The 24,013-nt window shown below is 45.3% G+C and overlaps 1 protein-coding gene across 1 annotated transcript in view; it reads left to right on the top strand.

Moving 5' to 3' along the window:
• Nucleotides 1-24,013, top strand: part of NSMCE2 (NSE2 (MMS21) homolog, SMC5-SMC6 complex SUMO ligase) — a 222,108-nt gene that overhangs the window by 81,038 nt on the left and 117,057 nt on the right. The window contains exon 3 of the mRNA XM_056854514.1: nucleotides 3,664-3,817. Within this exon, the coding sequence (XP_056710492.1) occupies nucleotides 3,664-3,817 (154 nt within the window). The remainder of the gene's footprint in view (nucleotides 1-3,663; nucleotides 3,818-24,013) is intronic.

Here is a 24,013-nt window from a genome sequence, read left to right as displayed (position 1 = left end):
AATGGTTGGCTGCCATCAGGAGAAGGTGTCAGGAGTGTGTGCATGTGGGCGCAAGAGCTGTGGTGACACACGAAGCCACGTGAATCTGAAACTGGGAGAATGTTGAGGGACCAGGCAAGTCGGTGATGTGAAAGACCTCCGCCTGAGACCTTGGAGAGCCACTGTCGGTCTGAGTAGACAATACTGATTTTGATGGACCAAGGGTCTGATTCAGTATAAGGCAGCTTCATGTGTTCATGTGTTAAAAGGTGAACTCTTCCTTTGGGGAGGGGCCGTGGCTCAGTGGTAGAGCATCTGCGTGGCATGCTGAAGGTCCCAGGTTCAATCCCCGGCACCTCCAGGTAAAGGGACTAGGCAAGTAGGTGATGTGAAAGACCTTTGCCCGAGACCCTGCAGAGCCGCTGCCGGTCTGAGCAGACAATACTGACTTTGATGGACCAGAGGTCTGACTCAGTACAAGGCAGCTTCATGTGTTCAATTTGCAGGAGCGTTTCTCTGGGCTTAAACTTTCAGGAATGACATCCAAGCGAACACCAGGGCGATTAAAGAAATCTAGGTTGATTAATTGCATCAGTTGGTGTTGGGTAATTAAGGGAATGATTTGCATAATGATAATTAATGGAAGTTTGTGGTGAGGGAACGGTGAGGTCGTTAGTAAGGCTGGGTAGAAGAGAAGGGAGGAACCACGGGTGGAGAGTTATACAAGGCCCAGCAGACAATGTGTCCTGTTTTTTGTGCCCAGGTTTTGGTTGAGCCTTTGTTGAAATATTTAGCTCCTCTCCATTCACATTGACTGCAAAAGAAATGTATGTTGTTTTATGCTCAAAGGGTCTCTTTTATGGTTCGTTTTACAGGGGTTTAATTTTTTTTTAGATCGCTTGTTTGTTTGTTTTCTGTTTAGCACACGTTTGATATCATTGATAGTGTTATATTCTTAGTCTACAATTCTGTCAATCACCTTGGCAGCTGTTGGCTGAGAATTTATTGAGTAAGGAGTTTTTAAACAAATGAATAGATAATAACACAAATCATGTTCATACTGCTGCGAAGCACAGATTTTTCCCTTCAAACTGTGCTTCAGGGAAGCTCTTTAGAAGCTCCTCAAGTAAGAACATCAATGATGCCCGAGCAAATTCCTAGAAAACCTTGGCATCGCTCCCAATGTGGGACCACACCAGTGTGTTCTAGGACACACTGTCTCATCCCAGAGGTGTTGGTGAAACCCCAGAGGGCTATGTGGACTGGGTACTGTAGATTATTCTTTTCTGTGGTGCACGGAGTTTCCATGGCATGCACTTGCAGGTTCTTTAGCAGGGAAGTTTATTTAGAAAAGGATTCCTTGAATATCTAAGTTTGAAAAGTGCTGCTTCACAGTATTCAAAGTGTGAGATGGGCACATTGCAACGTGCTCTGCATGCATCTATCCAGTGTTCATTTTCAAAATGCCGCGTGGATTTGTCTTTAGTAGGTATGTGCATATTGATAAACTCGAACTGAAAATAAACCCGAAATTAGCCATTTCGGTAAATTTCCAGTTCAGGTTGACCGAATGCACAAACCTGGGGAGAAAGCTGGATAGGCAATTCTGAAAAAATGCAAATAATTATTCAGCTTTTTTGGGTCCTGGGGTGTGTGTCATTTTTTGAGGTAGAGCCCGCAAATTCACAGTGTAGCTTGAAGGGACTCTCCTTGTATGACCCCCGAAGTTTGGTGAAGATTGGGTCTGGGGGTCTGATTTCATGGGGTCTGGAAGGGGCTGCCCCCTCCTCCATAGACAACCATTGCAAACTTTGAAGGACAGTCCCTTGAAGCTACGCTGTGAATTTGGGGGCTCTGCCTCAAAAAATGACACCCCCCCCAGGGCCAAATCTTTTTGGGAAACCGGAAAATAATCCAAATGCCCATGTTTACCAGTATGGGTATTCGGCTTATTTCAGGTTTCCCGAAAAATATCGGGCCCAATAAAAACCGAACCCAAAATTTACCAATTTTTTTTTCCGCACAGCCCTATTCTTTAGCATTGTGTTCGCCCAATATTTGCTTCAAAAGGTTGCCGAGTCACTCTGCAGTAGATCAGCTAGATTCAAATCCAGCAGCACCTTACAGACTAACAAGATTTTGTGGGGTATGAGCTTTAGAGAAAGGGAGGTTTGTTGAAGGGAGCTTTGACTCTTGAAAGCTCAAACCTGGAAATCTTGTTGGCCTCGAAAGTGCCACTGGACTCGAATTTATCCAGTATTTACTGGTTATACATTAGCCAGATATTTATATCCTGGTTTATTGGACTCGTGGGGTCCGCAGACTGGCTTGCACAAGATTAAATTAAAACACTATTAAAGACAAACAACAAAAACAGCTAGCAACTGTTAGACGATAGCAGAGGACTTTGTAACAGGCTGTCGTTTAGTTGTGCTCCTAAACCTCTCGGTAAGAAAACAGCTTTTGGACACGGACTACAAACCAGCTAAGAGAGGAGAGGGAGTTCGCACACGTTGAATAATGCGCTTTCAATCCACTTTCAATGCATTTTGCAACTGGATTTTACTTTGTGAAATGGCAAAATCCACTTGAAAACGATTTCTAAAAGGCATTAGAAGTTCATTGCTCAGCATGTGTGAACATGCCAATCAATCAATCAATCAATCAATCAATCAATCAATTACGGTCATTGACCAGCAAAGCAAAAATTCAAAGGAATTAACATTGATTAAAAAGGTAAAATATAACAATATATCTGTTCATAAAAACACCAGTTTAGCTATTTGTGGAAGTGCTTGGGGGGCCATCACTGAAAAAGCCCTGCCACATGCAGCTACCCACCACCTTACCTTTGTTGATGGGGGAACATGGTGAAACTGTAACCGATGAACAACAGGGATGGGAGGTGGAGGTTAAGATAGGAGGCACTACTTTCAGGGAGATGTACCACTTTAAAGAAAAAGCAGGCTCCAGAAAGCAGACAGGCCACTCTTTGCAACCGCGGGGTAAGCCAGTTAAAATCTCCTCCCGACGGCTCACCCTTCCAACACACACAGAGTTTACGAGAAATGGTACAGTACTTTCGAGGGCAGTGGGGTTGCTTTTGAGAGTCTCCTGTGCCTGTCAGATGTAGCATTGTTGTTGGGAGGGAGGAAGGAATTACTGATGGGAAAGGATTTCTCATTGCCAAAAAGTGGAGATTGGGGGAATTGTGCCACATTGGGCCAGCCCAGTGCATGGGCTGCTGAGCAGTTGAGGCATTTAGCACGCGCACTGTTTGGGAGTTGCTCCTGTTAAATTTTCCATTCTGCTCTCTGTTTTGATAGCCTTAAAATATGCACACTTCTGCAGTGCTAAGTATGTACGGGGCTGTTAACATCTTGAACTACTGCTTTGCAGTGTTATAATTTTTTTTTACTATTGCCTCTCTAGAATTCCCTGTTCAGATCAGGAGGAAATCACTTGGCTGAGTTCAGTAATCCCGTTTTTAACGACAACTGCAGCCTGTGTGAATAACCATTTCTCACCACTTTTTTCGGAGCTGTGATTTAATAGCAGGTGGAGGTGGGTGGCAGAGTTGGAATTTTACCGCTGTTTCATCTGCCTCCCCCCCACCCATGGGCTAAGGCCGGTGGTGGCCCCTGTTGAGTAAGAGCATTGTGTTTTGTTTTGTTTTGATAACAGATAAAGCGAGAGAAACCAGAAACAGTACCGGATCTGAAAGATTTAGTCCAGGAGAATTTTATGACTCTGGAGAGCACAAACAGTGACCTTGAGCTGAAGAGAAATGAAAAATTCGTCCTTTTTAAGGAGCAGCTGAAGCAAATGAAAACACAGTGTAAGTCTGTGCTTTATTACTGGGCTCAAAAAAAAATTGGTAGTGAGATGGAACTCAAAGAGTTCATCCTTTCTCACATGACTGCATTTCCTCCCTGCCCCGCTTGACCTAAAGTGGAGAGAGATCTATTCTGCAGGCTCCCCAGGAGGTAGGGTTGCCAAGTTCTGGGGTGAGAATTTCCTGGAGATTTGGGGGTGGGGCCTGGGAGGGGTGGGGTTTGAGGAGAAGAGGGACCTCCGCAGGCTGCAATGCCATAGAGTCCAACCTCCAAAGCAGCCGTTTCCTCCCGTTTCCTGGGACTGATCTCAGTCGTATGGAGATGGGTTGTAATTCCGGGCAATCTCCAGACTCTGCCTGGAGGTTGGCAACCCTCCTAGGAAGATAGGAACCACCTCCCTATCTCTGTGTCTGCACACACCCCATTTGCTTTTGCAATATGGGCTTAGGTGAAGCAGGGTATTGCCCAAGTACCAAGCACTATTTTGTCAGTGTGAGCCCCAGTCAAATTTTATTTACTTTTCTCGTCCACCTCATTTGTTTAACCTTTGTGCTGTGAGATTTGTTCAAATGAGCCAGTATGCTTGAATATACTCTACAGCAGAGTTTCCCAAACTGTGCTGCAAGGAGCACTTGGTGCTCCGCAAAACATCTCCTAGTGCTCCGTGAAGAGATTGGAAAGAGAAATACTACTGTCCTTTGGTTTAGTATATAGGAGCTAGGTGAAAATTAGTGCTCCGTGACAAATTTATCTCCTGAAAAGTGCTCCATGACTGGGGTTGCCAACCTCCAGGTACTAGCTGGAGATCTGCTATTACAAGTGATCTCCAGCCGATAGAGATCAGTCCACCTGGAGAAAATGACCACTTTGGCCATTTGACTCTATGGCATTGAAGTCTTTCCTGCCCAAACCTCGCCCTCCTCAGGCTCCACCCCTAAAACCTCCCGCCAGTGGCGAAGAGGGACATGGCAACCCTATCCATGACTCAAAAAGTTTGGGAAACTCTGCTCTACAGAAGTTGTTTTTTTTATTTGCTAGTGAATTGTTTAGAATACAAAGGATCCCTGGTGGGTTGTCTTTTGTGTGTTAAACAATTCATTAGTGAATTAAAACAAAAACAAAAAAGGACTTTTGTAGAATATATTCAAACATAGCAGAAGCATACAAGCATTCATTTAGCATTTCTCTCCCAGAACTGGCTTGAAGCAGTTAAATGCACAGAAAGTTATAAACCATGATTTCTTTTTTCCCCCCTGGAATCTCTCTCTCTGTCTCTCTCTCTCTCTCACGGTGCTGGTCTTATTTGCATACATATATAATGTGAATCTTGCTTCACATCCCCTTTTTATGTTTGAAGGCTGTGTGTGCTTGTGTTTCTTATAAATATATATATATACATATGCCATCTTCTCTATTTGATAGGATCTTTTTAAAAAGGATTAGGTAAGCTGTTTTCATTTTGTCACTCTTAACAAATTGCGCGCGGGTTTCACAACCCAGGATATGTTGCAACCCTAAAGAGACCTTTGCTTTAATCATGACACTCAATGGTTGGAAAATGCTTACAGTGCCTGTTCCCAGGTTTGCAGCACTCGTACATGAACCGTGTAACGCTTTGACATATTGAAATCTCCGTGGCTTTCATACTTGAGAGCCAGGAAATGTCCCCCCCCCCGCCCCCGCCCCCAAGAAAAGGTTAGCTAAGATACTGGACCTGTAGTGGCATTCAGCAGGAGGGGATGATGGGCCTGTTGTTGCCTTATGAACAAAAAAAGGGGGAAGAAACCCAACCTTAAAAAAACCCGAAAGCTGGGTACCCAAGGTTGGGTGGAGAAGGTAAAATTATATAATAGAAAAATATTTTTATTTTAAGGCGCTTATGTCGGGGTTAAAAACATTAAAAAGATAAAACAAGGCAACTTATAAGGTTGGTAGACTTAAACCACACACCCTACACGTTTCGGCCTACAGGCCTTCATCAGTGGTCAAATAAAAACCCATATTACGCACACACAAGTAATATACAAATGTATGACTATTTTCAGACATCCTATACACATGCCTGGGCTTGTATAAAGTTATCTATCTATATATGGTCATACATTTGTTTATTACTTGTGTGTGCATTATATGGGTTTTTATTTGACCACTACAGGAAGACCATGGCTTAGGCACGTACAGTGTCTGACTCTCCAAACTGAATATAGACCCCACGGTTCTATACCCGCCTCCCCAATTTTGCTGTCTGCCAAAGACTGCAAAACAAAGAGAGGGCAGGTGTATCAACCCATTGGTAGGTAAAATATATAACTGTTGGATTCCATTGGTGGGACACAAGTTGTGTTTGTCTATCCTGAGTTTACCCCTCTCTGCCGGACCGCCAGCAAGATGTTTCTCTCTTACACAGCTACAAACCCCTTGATCCTCTTTTGCAAAAGTGTTAGTTTGATTGGGACAAGTTCAAGAAGAAAGTGTCGGTCTCTGTGTGTGCACGTGTGTGTACATGAATGCGTGAGTGGGTGGGGGAGGGGCTGCAATCTGACATGTATTTTAGTGGGAAGGACTGCATCAGGAAGCTCACAGATGGAAACCCAGGTTGGGTGTTGTAGCAGCACGGTGTAGCAGTTAGAATTCTGGACTAGGATCTGGGAGAAGCAGGTTCGAAGCCCCATTCTGCCATGTAAACTCTATGGATAGCCTTGGGCCTGTCAGCCTAACCTACCTCATGGACTTGTTTGTTGCGAGGATGAAATAGGGGAGGGGAAGATTATGTCATAAACCACTTTGGGTCCTCATTGGAGGAAAAAGTAGGATATAAATATGTAAAAATAAACTGTGTGTGTGTTGTGCCCTCAAGTTGCTTCCGACTCATGGCGACCCTATGAATCAATGTCCTCCAAAATGTCCTATCTTTGACAGCCTTGCTCAGATCTTGTAAATTGAGGGCCGTGGCTTCCTTTATCGAGTCAATCCATCTCTTGTTGGGTCTTCCTCTTTTCCTGCTGCCTTCAGCTTTTCCTAGCATGATTGTCTTTTCCAGTGACTCTTGTCTTTTTCATAATGGGACCAAAATACGATAGCCTCAGTTTAGTCATTTTAGCTTCTAGGGTCAGTTCAGGCTTGATTTGATCTATAACCCACTGATTTGTTTTTGTGTTTTTTTTGGCAGTCCACAGTATCCACAACACTCTCTTCCAACACCACAATTCAAAGGAATCTACTTTCTTCCTATTATCTTTCTTCAATGTCCAGCTTTCACACCCTTACATAGTAATAGGGAACACAATGGCATGAATTAACTTTATCTTGGTGACCAGTGACACGTCTTTACACTTCAGAATCTTTTCTAGCTCCTTCATGGCTTCCCTTCCCAGTCTCACTCTCCTTCTGATTTCTTGGCTGCAGTCTCCCTTTTGGTTGATGATGGAGCCAAGGAATAGAAAGTCTTCAACAATTTAAATTTTTTCATTGTCAACCTTAAAGTTGTGCAATTCTCCTGTAATCGTTACTTTTGTCTTTTTCGTGTTCAGCTGTAGTCCTGCTTTGGCACTTCCTCTTTTAACTTTCAGCAGTAGTCGTTTCAAGTCTTAAAAAGTACAAAATTCGAACAGAGAATCTGTGAGTGGAAGAGAGCTAAGACCTGCTCCCTCCCTTCTCAATTGCTGTTTCTGTGCTCCAATTCCTTCCTTCCTTCCTTCCTTCCTTCCTTCCTTCCTTCCTTCCTTCCTTCCTTCCTTCCTTCCTTCCTTCCTTCCTTCCTTCCTTCCTTCCTTCCTTCCTTCCTTCCTTCCTCAGGCTTTATGTGGAGGAGTGGGGAATCTGTGCGTACATATATCTACTTGTTCACATCTTAAAGTGGGATGAAGTGTGGGCTTGGGAGAGCTAAACCTTGATAGTTAACTGATGGTGGTCCGGTGCTTTTAGTATTTTTCACCCAACCTGGCTCTGACGCTAGGAGCGAGCTAGGCCTAAAGAAAAGTACCGAAAGCATCAGAACAGAGTGAGAAGAGGGAGGGGACAGTGTTTAGATCCCCTCACCTATGTACTCCTTTTATTTTATTTTTAAATGTAGACCCCCTTCCACTTGTGGATGGGTGGTCACATACAGAAATAAGTCGCAATCCCCCCCTCCCCAAAATGTATAGCTTGGTCTGTAGAGGGGTGCTCTCAGTTGGGTGATCCGTTATTATGACCTGACAAATATATACCCCGCGCTCTCACCCCTTATGGGTTCATGAGGCGGCTCACAATCTGTTGCTTTGATTTGCCGATTAAGGCACTGTATATCCTGGAAAGTCTGGAAGATTCAACAAGATGTCGGTATAGGAAAAAGATCATTTAAGGGTACAATATCAGTTTTGACAGTCTCTTGTTTCGTAGCAACCAATTCTCTGAGAAGAAGGTAGTAACTCTCCCTTTGTGATGAAACTTCTCTGCCATAGGTACAGGTGGAAAATCTTAAAGACCTGCTTTAGAAATACTGGGAAGGCAGAGTTTAAATAAGGACATTTTGCAGGGAGAGAGGTGGAACACAGGTGGTGATCTTTGTCTTTTCTTTTTAATGTACAGATTTATAGTTTTAAACAGTTGCTCATGAGCAGGGGTGTCAAACATAAGGCCCACAAGCTGGATCCAGCCCCTTGAGAGCTCTTATCCAGCCCACGAGCCAACCGAGGCAGCCACCCCACCCCCCCACTCCCGATCTGGGCTGGCGAGGCATGGCCCAGCCTGACCAAGTGACATTTATGTCATATCTGGCCCTCGTAACAATCGAGTTTGACACCCTTGCTCTTGAGCTTAAGTTGCAGGTGCTGGGATTTTAAAACATGCTCGCATAGATAGATCTGGGACAGCAGAGTAAGAGGCTTTTGAAGGAACTGTATTGTAAATTCATAAATCAGTCCCCTGGGAGGAGTTGAGAAAAGTCTGGAATAATAACAAAAGAACTTCAGAGGAGGACTCTGGTCTGAAGTTGCTGAGTTAACGCCAAGCTTCCGGATGCATTCCATCTTATTAGTAAAGACAATGGTTTCCTGCCACATGGCTGATGTAATAGCTTAGCAAGCCTAACAAGATGGCGTTATCGCCTAGGAACTCTTGCAAATTGTGCTTGTTAGTATGCAACTGAGGTTTGCACAGAATCGCTACAGGCTGCCGCTCTGGCATTTCCTTACCTTTCGGCCCCACTTTTTACATTTCCCCTCTTGCCATTGTATATACAATCTTCCAACTGAGGATGCACCAGTCTGTTAAAATGCCTGTATTTTTGCTGCAGCAACCTAACATGGTGATGCCCTCTGGAATCTGTAAATTAGAAGAAGAGTTGGTTTTGATATGCCGACTTTCTCTACCACTTAAGGGAGACTCAAACCGGCTTACAATCGCCTTCCCTTTCCCTCCCCACAACAGACACCCTGTGAGGTGGGTGGGGCTGAGAGAGCTCTAAGAGAGCTGTGACTAGCCCAAGGTCACCCAGCTGGCTTCGTGTGGAGGAGTGGGGAAACCAATCCAGTTCACCAGACTAGCCTCCGCCATTCATGTGGAGGAGCAGGGAATCAAACCCGGTCTCCAGATCAGAGTCCACCGCTCCAAACCACCGCTCTTAACCACTACACCACGCTGGCTCACGTCTGTAGCACGGCAGTTTTCTGACTACTTCGGAAATGCTGTTCGAATCCTTACACTTATAATGCATGTCCTATTGTCCTCCTGTTGCAAATTGAGGGCAGCATAAGGGTTGCCAACTTCCAGGTGAGGCCTGGAGATCTCCCAGAATTACAACTGATGTCCAGATGACACAGATCAGTTGTCCTGGAGGAAATGGCAGATTTGGAAGGCGGACTCTATGGCGAGGGTGTCAAACATATCACCCGGGCGCCGGATCTGGTCCCTTTATCCAGCCCGCGAGCCAGCTGAGGCAGCCATCCCTACCCACCCCCGCTCTGGGCTGGCGAGGCATGGCCTGGCCCAACTAAGTGACATTGATGTCATATCTGGCCCTCATAACAAATGAGTTTGACACCCCTGCTCTATGACATTCTACCCCACTGAGGTCTCTCCCCTTCCCAAACCCCGCCTTCTCCAGGCTCTAGCCCCAAATCTCCAGGAATTTCCGAACCCAGAGGTGGCAACCCTAGAGCGGCAGAAGCAGATGGGTTGGAAGACTGGAGAAAGCGAGTTGCTTGTAATTAATTCATGGTGATTGTGCATTTTAATTAATTCACAGCAGAAGGGAGACTCGTACCGGGGACTCCCCGTTTTGAAGGCTCAGACGCTTCCCTGCAGTAGCTCTCAGAGACAGGACCAGTTGACAAGCCGCAACGTGCAGCAACACGATGCTTTTATGATGTGGCTAATTTATTCTCTCAACACCCCAGTGAAGTTAGGCTAGATATGTAGTGCTGGTTCCACTTGACAGGTGATAAATCAGAGATGTTCGTCTGCCTGCCCGAAAATGCTAACCAGCGACTCATTGGTGGAACAAGGGATTGCGCTTGAGGTGTTCCTAGGTTGAGGACAAGGGGACAGGGACAGTGTCGCTTTGTCTCTGATCCCACAGGTGGATATTTTTTGTCCACCTTATTTTTCCACCTTATCTTTCTGACATCTTGGTGCTGTCGTTATACCATTTTATGCCATTTCTGTACCAAGTATATGCAGCCGGCGTGGTTTAGTGGTTAAGAGCGGTGGTTGGAGTCTGATCTGGAGAACTGGGTTTGATTCCCCACTCCTCCACGTGAGCGGCGGATGCTGATCTGGTGAACTGGATTTGTTTCCCCACTCTTACACACGAAGCCAGCTGGGTGACCATGAGCAAGTTACAGCTCTGTTAGAGCTCTCTTAACCTCACCTACCTCACAGGGTGTCTGTTGTGGGGAGGGGAGGGTGATTGTAAGCCGTTTTGAGTCTCCCTTAAGTTGTCGAGAAAGTCGGCATATAAAATCCAATTCTTCTTCTTCTTCTTCTTCTTCTTCTTCTTCTTCTTCTTCTTCCTTTTTCTTTTTCTTCCTCTTCCTCTTCCTCTTCCTCTTCCTCCTCCTCCCCCGAAAATGTTGAACAATGCGTATGTTTTTAACCGGGGTGGGTGGGGGGAAAGGAGTAGGAGTGGCAATAAAGCTTCATGAGTTCGTGAAATCAAAGTGTTTCGCTTGTAACATTCAGTCTCGTCTCTTCCTAACCTTTCTTTCCGTTTTTCCTTAAAAATTGTCTGCTTGCTTGCTGTTGGGGGTGGGGGATGGGGATTTGACTGCAGTTTGGGAATGGTGTCATATTTTTAAAAGGTACACTACTGTACCACTACATTGTGTAGGCTAGGAAAGGTTATGGTGCTGTCCGTCCTAACTGAGCAGATCTCTCAGGGCTATTCATGGCTATTAGTCAAAATGAATACTAGTCATGATGCATACCTATTCTCTCCAGGATCAGAGGAGCATGCCTGTTATCTTAGGTGCTGTGGAGCACAGGCAGGATGGTGCTGCTGCAGTCGTCTTGTTGTGGGCTTCCTAGAAACACCTGGTTGGCCACTGTGTGAGCAGATTGCTGGACCTGATGGGCCTTGGTCCGATCCAGCAGGGCTTTTCTTATGAAGGAGAAGAGTTGGTTTTTATATGCTGACTTTCTCTACCACTTAAGGGAGAATCAAACTGGCTTACAATCACCTTGCCAGCTGGCTTCGTGTGGAGGAGTGAGGAAACAAATCCAGTTCACCAGATTATCCCCTGCCGCTCATGTGGAAGAGTGGGAAATCAAACCTGGTTCTCCAGATCAGAGTCCACCGCTACAAACCACCACTCTTAACCACGACACCCCACTGGCTCTCTTACGTTCTCTCTAAGACACCTGCAGGGACTTTTTCTTTGCTTAGTTTTAGCCTCCTGCAACAAGACTTGCTTACCCTCCAGGTGGGGCCTGGAGATCTCCCCAAATTACAACTGATCTCCAGGCTACAGAGATCAGTTCCCGTGGAGAAAATGGCCGCTTTGAAGAGTGGACTCTATGACATTATACCCCCTGAGTTCCCTCCCATTCCAAAACCCTGCCTTTTTTAGGCTCGACTCCCTCTCCCATAATACTAGAACTCTTCCGTAATACTAGAACGCGGGGTCATCTGCTGAAGCTGGAGGGTGAGAGATTCAAAACAGATAAAAGGAAGTATTTTTTCACACAACGCATAGTGAAATTGTGGAACTCCCTGCCCCAGGATGTGGTGATGGCTGCCAACTTGGAAGGCTTCAAGAGGGGAGTGGACATGTTTATGGAGGAGAAGAGTATTCATGGCTACTAGTCAAAATGGATACTAGTCATGATGCATACCTATTCTCTCTAGTATCAGAGAAGCATGCCTATTGTTTTGGGTGCGGTGGAACACAGGCAGGATGGTGCTGCTGCAGTCGTCTTGTTTGTGGCTTCCTGGAGGCACCTGGTTGGCCACTGTGTGAGCAGACTGCTGGACTTGATGGGCCTTGGTCTGATCCAGCAGGGCTTTTCTTATGTTCTTATGACTCCCAATTCTCTAGGAATTTCTCAACCTGAAGTTGGCAACTCTATGCATCATATTGCTGTCACATTGTAGGAGGTGTTCTTTGTTGGCGCAGTGCAGCTTTCTGTTGAGTGCTGCCAGCACAGCTCTATGATCTGCTGCAATGAGCCACTGAAGAGAAATTTATACCGTTCGGACTGCAGCAGAATGAGGGGCCAGAGTTGGGGGAGGGGCATCACTTCATACTGCGGAGGAGATGCCGTATTTGAAGACTTCCCCACATTTTCAAAAACACACCCCTGACCTTTCTGCAATCGGAAAACCTTTAATGAAGAGGGCTCTAGCCTAGCCCTGCTGAGCTATTTTCTCCTTTCAGAGATCCCCCCCCCCCCAGTTAGTTTCATAAGAACATAAGAAAGGCCATGCTGGATCAGTCTGGGCAATATGTCTTCGAGGAAGAACATTAGGGTAAATGACACCTAAGCATGAGCAGAATGTTGTTCTTTCTGAAGGGGGTGCTGCCTTGCCTGCCTGGAGAATGTGGAGTCTGGTGTCCTGCACCCCACCCTCTGATGGCCCATTTTGGGTGTCAGGGCCCCCACAAATGATCAAATGAAGCTGCCTTCTATTGAGTCAGATCATCGGTCCGTCAAGATCAACATTGTCTACTCTGACTGGCAGCAACAATCTACTTAATAACTGGGGATTCCGGGGATTGAACCTGGGACCTTCTGTATGCAAAACAGATGCTCTGCCACTGAACCACAGCTTTTCTCCAGACATTGCCTGAGAAACATCTTGAGATGAGATGGGCACATCTACATAAGCGACCTCTGATTCACAAAAGCTCGTAGAATCATAGAGTTGGAAGGGACCACCAGGGTCATCTAGTCCAACCATCCCAATGCAGGAAATTCACAACTACCTCCCCCCCACACCCCCAATGATCCCTACTCCCTGCCCAGAAGATGGCAAAAATAAAACCCCTCCAGGATCTCTGGCCAATCTGGCCTGGAGGAAAATTGCTTCCTGAGCCTAAAGTGGCCACTGGCACTACCCTGGGAATGCATGAAAGGGCCCCAAGAGCCAAACACTGATGCAAACCTCCCTTCCCTCCCTCTCGTGATATGCCTAAGGTCATAAGATCAGCATTGCTGACATACGGCCATCTAATCTCTGCTTAAAACCTGTGAAGGTGAGTCCACCACCTCCCGAGGAAGCCTGTTCCACTGAGGAACTGCTCTGACTGTTAGAAAGTTCTTCCTAATGTTTAGCCAGGAACTCTTTTGATTTAATTTCAACCTGTTGGTTCTGGGGCAACAGAAAAGAACTCAGCACCCTCCTCTATATGACAGCCCTTCAAGTACTTGAAGATGGTTATCCTATCACCTCTCAGTTGTCTCCTTTCCAGGCTAAATATACCCAGCTCCTTCAACCTTTCCTCATACGACTTGGTCTCCAGACCCCTCACCATCTTGGTTGCCCTCCTCCGGACACGTTCCAGCTTGTCTACATATTTCTTAAATTGTGGTGCTGGAATAAATGCTGTCAGCCTTTCAGGTGCCACTGGAATTCTGTTTTCTTACAGTGAAGGACATCTTCAGCATCACCACTGCTGTTGCCCATGGGTTATCGAACCTCTGGGTAGGCCAAAGCCTTCAGTAGGCCTTCTGAGTCCTCTGTTCCCCCAAAGTCAGCTGTGTTCTTTTGCTGCCTTGGAGGCTGAAATGGGGACTGGATGTGTGTCTTTCAGAACAATCACATTCTCTGGCAAGCACACAAAGAAAATACATTTAGCTGGAATGCAGGGCCCCCAACCCCTTGACTTGCAATTTTGTGACTGAGTGACTTTATTATCATTATTCGGATGAGTGACTTTGGGATTCTTTTCAGCAGAGAACCGAGGCTGGCCCAGGGTTAGCAGTTGAGCAATCGGCGCTGATCACAGTGGCATTCAGCAACATTTTTTTTACCCCCCTCCCATCAGATCATCCTGTTCCCATATTTCCTGACTGTATAAGTAATTCGTTTGTGCAACTTAAGTGGTGTTTCAAAACCATTACGTCTTGTGACCTGTCCTTGCGCGCACCAGAACTGCTGTACACATTTGCAGATGAGTAATACCCATGTGAACAAACGCCAGAGGTTGCCTCTCTGATTCTGGAGGGGAAAAAATAGTTTAGAAGGTCTACACTGTGCAACTTTTGAAGATCATTGATGCTTACAAAGGGACATGTGATTTCATGCTGGTCTATACCAACCCTCCCCTCATGCGCTGGTTGTGCACGCCTCCCTGTGATGTTTGTTCTTGAGTTGTTTTAAGAGCAATGGTTGCCATTAATCTCTGTAGTCTTCTAAAGGTGTATACTCATGCACACTTTTAATCTTTTTTTACTGCTTTTAATCTTTTTTCTTTTAATGAGTCCAAATTGTGCATGGGATTGCCGCCTTAAACTGCATTAAAAGATGTGGAATTAAGAAAAGAACATAAGAAAAGCCATGCTGGATCACATCAAGGTCCATCTAGTATTTTTCTATTATAGCATTAAAACTAAGCATTTTCATTTCCAGTTTTACATAGTTTACTAAACATGTGCATAATTTAACTTCCAGTTTTTCTGAAACTCTTCACTGGATCTTTGGTTCACACAATTGCTCAATTTAGCCATCACAGCATATTCTGCTAGTTTAAATGCTGTTAGATTTGTGTGTGTGTGAAGTGCTGTCAAGTCCTTTCTGACTCATGGTGACCCTATGAATCAAAGTCCTCCAAAATGTCCTATCTTTGACAGCCCTGCTCAGATCCTGCAAATTGAGGGCTGTGCCTTCCCTTATTTTTACTGCTGTTTAAACAGATTCCATTGACTATTGATGAGGAGTATTCTGTATTTTCTGTTCATTGCCTTCCACCTTGTGTGTGTCTCTGTGTGTATATGTATGTGTGTGTGTGTGTGTTTCAAATTTTCAAAAAGAAAGCCGGGATGCAAATGTACTAAATAAGTAGTGATTTAAATGCATGGCCTTGTGGTGTTCTGGAAAATTCTCAGGCTGCGTGGTGGATGTCCATCCCTTGCCCCAAGTTTGAACAACTCAAGCAGAGGAGAGAAAAAAATCCTGCATCTCTCTGCCTTTCTTAATGTACGGGGGTTACCACATTATGTATTCCCAGCGATGTATTAAAAGTTTGAAAATGTTATAAAAAACATCGCTTTAAAAGGGTTTTTGGATGCCACGGCTAAAAAATGGTTGGAAGATGTCTTCACAGTTAAAGGGGCCAAACAAAGTGCAAACAGTATTTTTTTTAACATTTTCAAACTTAATACATCGATGGGAATATATAGAAAGTGCGAACAGTATTTTTATAACGTTTTCAAACTCTTAATACATCGCTGGGAATACATAATGCGGTAACCCCCGTATGTCTAGACTTGCAAACAGAAGTCACGTAGCAATCTTCTTCCCACAGTCAGCAGCCCAGTAAGTAATGGCACCTTGATTACTTTATCACACTCTAGGGCTGCAAATAATAATTACAGCAACTGAAGCCTCATGAGTTAAGGCTTTGCATTAAAATGCAAAGCAAGAAAGTATCCCTGGAACAGGCAGCCGTAATCCTGTGTAATTGTTTGGCAATCCAGTGTGGCTGCCGCGATCTACATAATTATCCTTTAAGTTTTCTCTTAACACCCACCTCTGAGCTGGTGGTTTATTGCTGCACCGAAGATACAAGATCTGCTGCTTCCCCTTCCAAAATCCCTTAGCGTGGTGAACAAAGAGGAAATCTGCATAATTTATTTTGCACGTTTCCCCAATGGGTGGATCAGAATCCTCACTTACCTGATATGCCCGCCTTTTGTGTCCACTTCCAGGCTGGTCACACACACACATTTTAAAAGTTCGAGCATTTATGCTTGCTTGCCTGAATGCCACACCTTCGGTGGTGTTAAATAGAAGATATGGCAACTTACCTTATTCAGATAGGCTTTGTCCATGTGATCTGAAGAGAGTGGATTCATTATCCCATTTGATGTTGGAATGCCCCCAATACAGTTCTTATCACAATCAGTGGATTACTCCTATCTTAATCAAATTACCTGCCACCATAACAAAAGATAAAACAGTCCCCTTTTTTGCTGGCGGATAGAGATCCAAGAACAACGTTGACGGTGGCCATGCATCTCTCCACCATGTTTTCGTTAAATAAATAAAGGTTCCCCATTTACTGCTCAAGACCTTTGGGTCAAGGAAGCTTGAAGGAAAGGAACATTTTAAAAGTTCAAGTAGATTTGAGAAGATCCCTGCGAGATCAGACCAATGGTCCACCTAATTCAGCATCCTGCTTCCCATTGCAACCGTGTGGATATGAGGCCTACAGGCAAAAAAAACCCAAAGCTCCTCCTCCATTTAGCAAACATGGCTAACATCTGTTGGTAAACCTGTCCTCCATGACCTTGTCTAATCCCGTTTTAATGCCATCTAAGCCTAAATGAAAGGTAATGTCAGAAGTGACCCTGATGCATGCTACTGAATTGTCCAGACACATTTAGAATGTAAATGTACTTACAGAAGTAAACGTGCATGTACATATTTTTAAATTCACTTGTCTGTACTTGGGGCAGTGCCGAACCTTACAAAACATGTGGGGTTGCCGCTGAAATCAGTAGCTCCGTGTTGAATCTTTTGCCTCTGCTTCTGCCATGGTGGTGGCTGTCTAATGCTGGCTGTTGACCAAAACGTAACAAAACAGTATGGAAGGTTTCGAGTTTCCCAGAACTCTTCATTAAACATGAGTATACTGTGCAAAAACAAAAAATGGGCGGAGGGGCTTCAAGTAGTGACCGCTTAGACTGGAACACAGAGCGTATTGCAGACTTAAAGGGTTTATTTATTTATATTTTATTTAAAACATTTTAAAGCTGGCCTTCTACCCACCATGGGGCCCCCAAGGTGGTAAACATTAAAGCAAACTTTAAATTACACAATAAAAAGAAAACACATAGGCATAGAAACGGGAAGGATTGACAGTGAGGGAACACCAAACAATCCAGAAAAGTCTTTGTCCACTGATGGAAGACTATGATAGAAAGGGACAAGCGGATCTCCCTGGGGAGGGAAGTCTTGGTGCCATGACCAAGAAGGCCCTTTCTCACGTTGCCACTCATCTAGCTTTAGTAGGTGGGGCACCCAAAGCAGGGCTTCCCAAGATGACCGGCATAGACTGGAAGGTTCATAGGAGAGTAGGCTAGGGTTGCCAGGTCCCCCTTTACAACCGACGGGAGGTTTTTGGGGCGGAGCCTGAGGAAGGCAGGGTTTGGGGAGGGGAGGGACTTCAATGCCATAGTCCAATTGCCAAAGCGGCCATTTTTCTCCAGGGGAACTGATCTCTATCGGCTGGAGACCATCTGTTAATAGCAGGAGATCTCCAGCTAGTACCTGGAGGTTGGCAACCCTAGAGTAAGCGGATCCCATAAGGTACACCGGCCCCAAACCATTTGGGGCCCAAAAGGTCAAAATTGGCATCCTTGTACTAGGCTCAGAAGCCAATTGGGAACCAGTGTAGGTATAAAAAGACCGGAGCGGTGTATTCCCCACAATCCTTCCATCCAAAATTCAGCCTTCTGCATCACAGATAGGTTGTTGGCTGCAAACAGATTTCAGGGGGCACCACCAGACATTCTACTAGAACCGCGTGGGTGTGTGTGCCTGCTTTCTCTGTGAGAATATAAATGTTGGCAGGGGAGTGGCCATGGCTCAATGGCAGAGCATCTGCTCGGCATGCAGAAGGTCCCAGGTTCAATCCCCGTCATCTCCAGTTAAAGGGACTAGGCTGGCAGGTGATGTGAAAGACCTCTGACTGAGACCCTGGAGAGCTGCTGCCGGTCTGAGTAGACAATACTGACTTCGATGGACCAAGGGTCTGATTCAGTATGGCAGCTTCATGTGTTCGTGTGTTCATACCCTGAAGGTCTCCGATTCAGTGCACCCAGCTCTTTCACCTTACAACTTCTGCTTATGAAGCCAAGAATTGGCATCCAGCTTCCTCCTCCTCCTCCTTCTGTCTGCTAATTTAGCTGCAGCGGTGGCTGGCATACTGATGATTCCTATGAACCAGTTTGCATGATCAGATGAGATGGTGTGTCTTTGCTAAGCGATAAGCTCTTCTCTATTCACAGGCTTGTTGTTCACCTAACAGGAAAGGTCCTGTCCATGAATAGCGCGCCTTTGACAGCGATTTCGGGCAATAGCATCTGATAATGGAGCTGATGCCTTGATAAGCTCAGTTGTCTTAATTGGTCCTACTGCCGCACTTGCCCAGGTGACTAACAGTGCAGTCCTAAGTTGAGAGCCACCCTTCTAAGCTAGGGCTGCCAGCTCTGGGCTGGGAAATTCCTGGAAATTGAGGAGGGGGTGTCCTTGGAGGGGGCTTTCAGCTAGAGTCTGTGGTTTACCATGGGGCTTGCCCTCTGAAGCTGCTATTTTCTCCAGGGGAACTGATGACCTCTGTTGTCTGGAGATCAGCTGTAATTCTTGACCAGCTCCCAGCAGTTAATCAAACAATGTTTTGGTTGATTAAAAAAAGGTAAAGGTCCCCTGTGCAAGCACCGGGTCATTCCTGACCCATGGGGTGACGTCACATCCCGACGTTTTCTAGGCAGACTTCTGTTTATGGGGTGGCTTGCCAGTGCCTTCCCCAGTCATCTTCCTTTTACCCCCAGCAAGCTTGGTTGATTAGCCTGCCAATTAAACAGATTAGATGCCTTTTCTTCCAAATATATAAATGCAATCTAAATCTGGTGGTGGTATTATCTCTCTCACAGTCAGCCATTCAGTAAATCCCCAATACCACCCTCTCTCTCCACTCAATTGCATGCCTACTTCGATGCTGGAATATACGCGTGAAGTTCCAAAGGCAACAAGAGTCCAGGGTTATTCAGTGGCCTGTGTCTCTCAAGCTGCAGAGATGGTAGACCTTTTTAAAATAATTCAAAGACTAACAATAATTTCGAACAGCTTCCCCCAAAAGATATTCAAACAGTTTGAGAGTGATGGTTTACAAAACCCAGATAAAGCATTACTAAGTGTAAAAACACGATGCAGTCAGCCCATTCCTGAAGCCGTGAGCGGAATTCTGAAAACCCACATTGTCCAGAACCGGGGGGGGGGGTGTATTTTCCAGCAATAACAAAAAAGAGAGAGAAAGAGAAGTATGCATGTTTCACCATTCTCTGATTCATTCGACTTTGAAAGCAAAACAAACACTTTGCTGCTTTTAATATTATTGCACAAGACGATTTGCAAGAATGAGATGTGTTCAGAGTTCCTAGAAAAAAAAAATTGCGGCCCCGCAGGTTGCCAACTCGTTCAATGTCAACCTCCAGGCGGTATCGCAGGCCGAGCAGTAAAGTGAGTCACGGTGAGTCACTCCAAAGCTATTTTTTGCTTTGAAAGCATTGCCAGGCACAGTGTTAATATTCAACCCAGAGTAAATTTAGCAGTGGCAGGAAAAACAAGAGTTTCCATGGTTGCTCCTAAGCAGTGTTTACGGTGTCTATATGCAACCAATAAGCGCAGGAGTTGAGCCAAATAAATTATGTAGACACACTCCTTTTTTTTTCTTTCTTTCTTTTTTTCCTTTACAATCTGGATTTTGAAACACTGGGTTTCATGACTCATCTGGCCACTGCCCCCTCCAAAAAAATTAAAAGCATAGCTTTCATCAATGTGTAGGGCTGCCAGGCCCCTTTTCGCCACCAGCGGGAGGTTTTGGGGCAGAGCCTGAGGAGGGCAGCTGATAGAGATCAGTGTGCACTGTAATATACTTGCAATATCTTACACTTAATTGTGTGTCCATTCGCTGCACGTCACACGCACTGCAGCGAATGGACACACAACTAAATGTAAGATATTGCAAGTATATTATAGTGCACACAGATTAACCTCTTGGAAATGAAGCAGCCTGGTATCCGGGAAAGCCGTTTGTGCGCTTCACTGTAGCTGAAAGCAATGTTATTTGTGATGCTGCATGCTTCTATTTCCATCGTGAAACTGACATGGAACTTGATCAGCTAGACACACGCAGCTCTCTTCAGTTTGTTTCACCTTGCGTTCAAGACCTTGGATTACTCCTCTTGTTTCCAGTTCTGTAGGACTTTGCCATTTATGGTTTGCTGTTTTGAGGTTTCCCACATTGTTTTGTTACTCTGGTGTAATTAATTATTGAAAACATTGTGCATTATATGCTGTTGCATTGAAACTTATGTTGCTGTGTATTTTTTTTAAAGTGACATTTTCATAAGAACATAAGAAAAGCCCTGCTGGATCAGACCCAGGCCCATCAAGTCCAGCAGTCTGTTCCCACAGTGGCCAACCAGGTGCCTCTAGGAAGCCCCCAAACAAGACGACTGCAGCAGCATTGTCCTGCCTATGTTACACAGCACCTAAGATAATAGGCATGCTCCTCTGATCCTGGAGAGAATAGGTATGCATCATGACTAGTATCCATTTTTACTAATAGCCATGGATAGCCGTATCCTCCATGAACATGTCCACTCCCCTCTTAAAGCCTTCCAAGTTGGCAGCCATCACCACATTTTGGGGCAGGGAGTTCCACAATTTAACTATGCATTGCGTGAAAAAAAATACTTCCTTTTCCTTAACCTATACTGATTTTGTACAGCATTATTAGGTATAGAGGTGTAATTTTTGTTTCATTCAACCTCCAGGTAATAGCAGGCGGTCTCCTGCTATTACAACTGATCTCTAGCTGATAGAAATCAGTTCACCTGGAGGAAATGGCTGCTTTGGCAATCGGACTCTATGGCATTGAAATCCCTCCCCTTCCCAAACCCCGCCCTCCTCAGGCTCCGCCACCAAACCTCCCGCCGGTGGATAAGAGGGACCTGACAACACTATTGATTAGCCGGACATTCTCCTTCAGTAGGCTGCCCTTCCAACCCCTCCCGTGGCCTGCTCCTCCCCACTGCCCCTTCACCCAACCAGAAGTGCCCTGGAGGTCCTGTCTCCACTGCAGCTGCCTCCGAGGTTGAACACATGAAGCTGCCTTATACTGAATCAGACCTTTGGTCCATCAAAGTCAGTATTGTCTATGCAGACTGGCAGCAGCTCTCCAGGGTCTCAGGTAGAGGTCTTTCACATCACCTACTTGCCTAGACCCAGAGATCCTGGGGATTGAACCTGGGACCTTCTGCATGCCAAGCAGATGCTCTACCACTGAGCCACGGCCCCTCCCTTTGCTCCCTTTCCCAGGCCAGGCTTAATGATGTGACTGGCTCAACCTGGCTGCCAAACTCGATTACTTAGCCCAGAGTCTGCAGCCCCGCCCTGCCTGTTCTGGCTGCATCCTGGCCGGGCTGCTGCAGCTGCCGCCTGCATATAGAATCATAGAGTTGCAAGGGACCACCAGGACCATCCAGTCCAACTCCCTGCACAATGCAGGAATTTCACAACTACCTCCCCCACACACCCCCAGTGACCCCTACTCCATGCCCAGAAGATGGACAAGATGCCCTCCCTCTCATGAACTCCCTAAGGTCGTAGAATCAGCAGAGGTGGGTTGCCCCTCAAGTCTGGGGCAAATCCCGTTTCCAGACAGGATAATCTTTATTGAAAAGTAAAGCGTTCCGCTGATGGAAAATGAATGAACGGTGTCCAAACCGCCATTACAGATGTTGTCTTGATGTTCTTTGATAAACCATTCATGTAATTAGCATTCCTATTTCCCAGAGCTTTTTGAAAGCCTCTTGTTTTTCCTGGATCCGTTTCTTGTTGCTATGATATGTTGTCGTATTCTTGGCATTGTCCTGTTTTTACATAGGCGAGGAGTCATATTGTGGGATCTCAATTTCTTTGCATCTCCAAACTCTCATTGATAGCTTCAGTAACTGTTTTCTGAACCTAAGTATAGCTACTAAGAATGATAAAATTTACCTTCATCACCCAAGCAGGACCACTGCCTGCCGTTATTAGTTTTGTAAATCCTATACAGCTTCCCAGTAGATAAATGCAATTGTGTAGCCATCTTCTAACTTTCTATAGTACTAAGTTCTATTTAAATCTGAGAGCCCTTTGAGAAAAGACACTGTCTCGTGAATAAAAATTGCTGAACCTCATTTAGTATTTCCACCTACAAATCTCTGTTCCATGTAGATTGAGCAGGATATAATGTATTTTAGGAAAAACGTATTTTCCATAGAAACTAAGTTCCATGGAAACTAAGTTATGTTATTACTCTGACTGTGCTAGGTCTTGTTTTTAGCAGAAAGAAGATTTTATCCTCATAATATTCATAACTTCTTTAGAAGATAAGGTCCTGTCTTCTTTTAATAAGAGGGGTGGTGGAAAGTAATGTCTAGTCACAGCCAATTTATGGCAACCCCAGAGGAAGAAGAGGAAGAAGGGTTGGTTTTTATATGCCGAGTTTCTCTACCATTTAAGGAAGAATCAAACCGTCTTACAATCACCTTCCCTTCCCCTCCCCACAACAGACACCCTGTGAGATGGGTGGGGCTGAGAGAGCTCTATAGGAGCTGTGACTAGCCCAAGGTCTCCTAGCTGACTTCATGTGTAGGAGTGGGGAAAGCAACCTGGTTCACCAGATTAGCATCCGCCGCTCATGTGGAGGAGTGGGGAATCAAACCTGGTTCTCCAGATTAGAGTCCGCCGCTCTAAACCACCGCTCTTAACCACTACACCATGCTGGCTACTACGCTGGGTTTTCGAGGCAAGAGATGTCCAGAGGTAGTTTGTCATTACTTGCCTCTGCGTAGCAACCCTGGACTTCCTTGGTGGTCTTCCATCCAAGTACTAACCAGGGCTGACTCTGCTTAGCTTCCGAGATCTGACGAGATAGCCTGGGCCATCCAGATCAGAGCTTAGTAATGGTAGCATCCTTATAGTGTAAAACTGCCAAGATGGAGGGTCAGTTCAAAATACTTTGTCCCAAAGCTGTACTTATGACTTCCTCCTGCAACTGGGGGTGGCTGAAGCCAGCTGAGCCCCCAGTGGCTTGAGAGGGGCTCCTGGACTCACTTTGTACTTGGCAGTGGGTTATCAGTCAAGGAGATGACAAGAAATGCCCATTGCCTTTTCTCACACCGCCACCAACAGGGAAGACACTGATTCTCAACAACAAGTTGGCACCCTCTCCTCATCGTGGCACCCTGTGTTTGTGTTTGTGCGTGTGTTAAATGCCATTAAGTCACTTCCAACTCATGGTGACCCTATGAATCAATGTCCTCCAAAGTGTCCTATCTTTAAGAGCCTCGCTCCGGTCTTGCAAATTGACGTTCCAAACCACCACTCCTAACCACTACACAACACTGCCTACCTCGGTTTCAGACTAAGAAGTTGCTATAGATTCTGTTTTGGAAGGTTATAGTCCTCAGTACTGTCAGTGAAGAAGTTACCAAAACCTGAGAATCAGGAGTGTGCATATTCTGTCTTTTGAAAAGCAACACAATTTCTCTAGTAGCACATGGGTTATTTTAGGATTAGCAGACTGCCCTCCCTTTTATTAAAGCTTTTTATTGCTTCTCTCACAATTCCACAGATGTCTCATCCAAGCAGAAATCTCGAAACCTGCCTTGAAATTTTTCTTTTGGAGGAAATGGGAATTTGTGGTGCTCGGAACACTAATGACAGATTTTGCTAGTGTTCTCAAACATGGCTTCCTTCCCCTCCCTAAATGCTTTGGATGTCT

Source organism: Euleptes europaea, chromosome 8, assembly GCF_029931775.1.
Source record: "Euleptes europaea isolate rEulEur1 chromosome 8, rEulEur1.hap1, whole genome shotgun sequence".
Classification (NCBI taxonomy): Eukaryota; Metazoa; Chordata; class Lepidosauria; order Squamata; family Sphaerodactylidae; genus Euleptes; species Euleptes europaea.
This window is presented reverse-complemented; position numbering and strand designations above follow the sequence as displayed.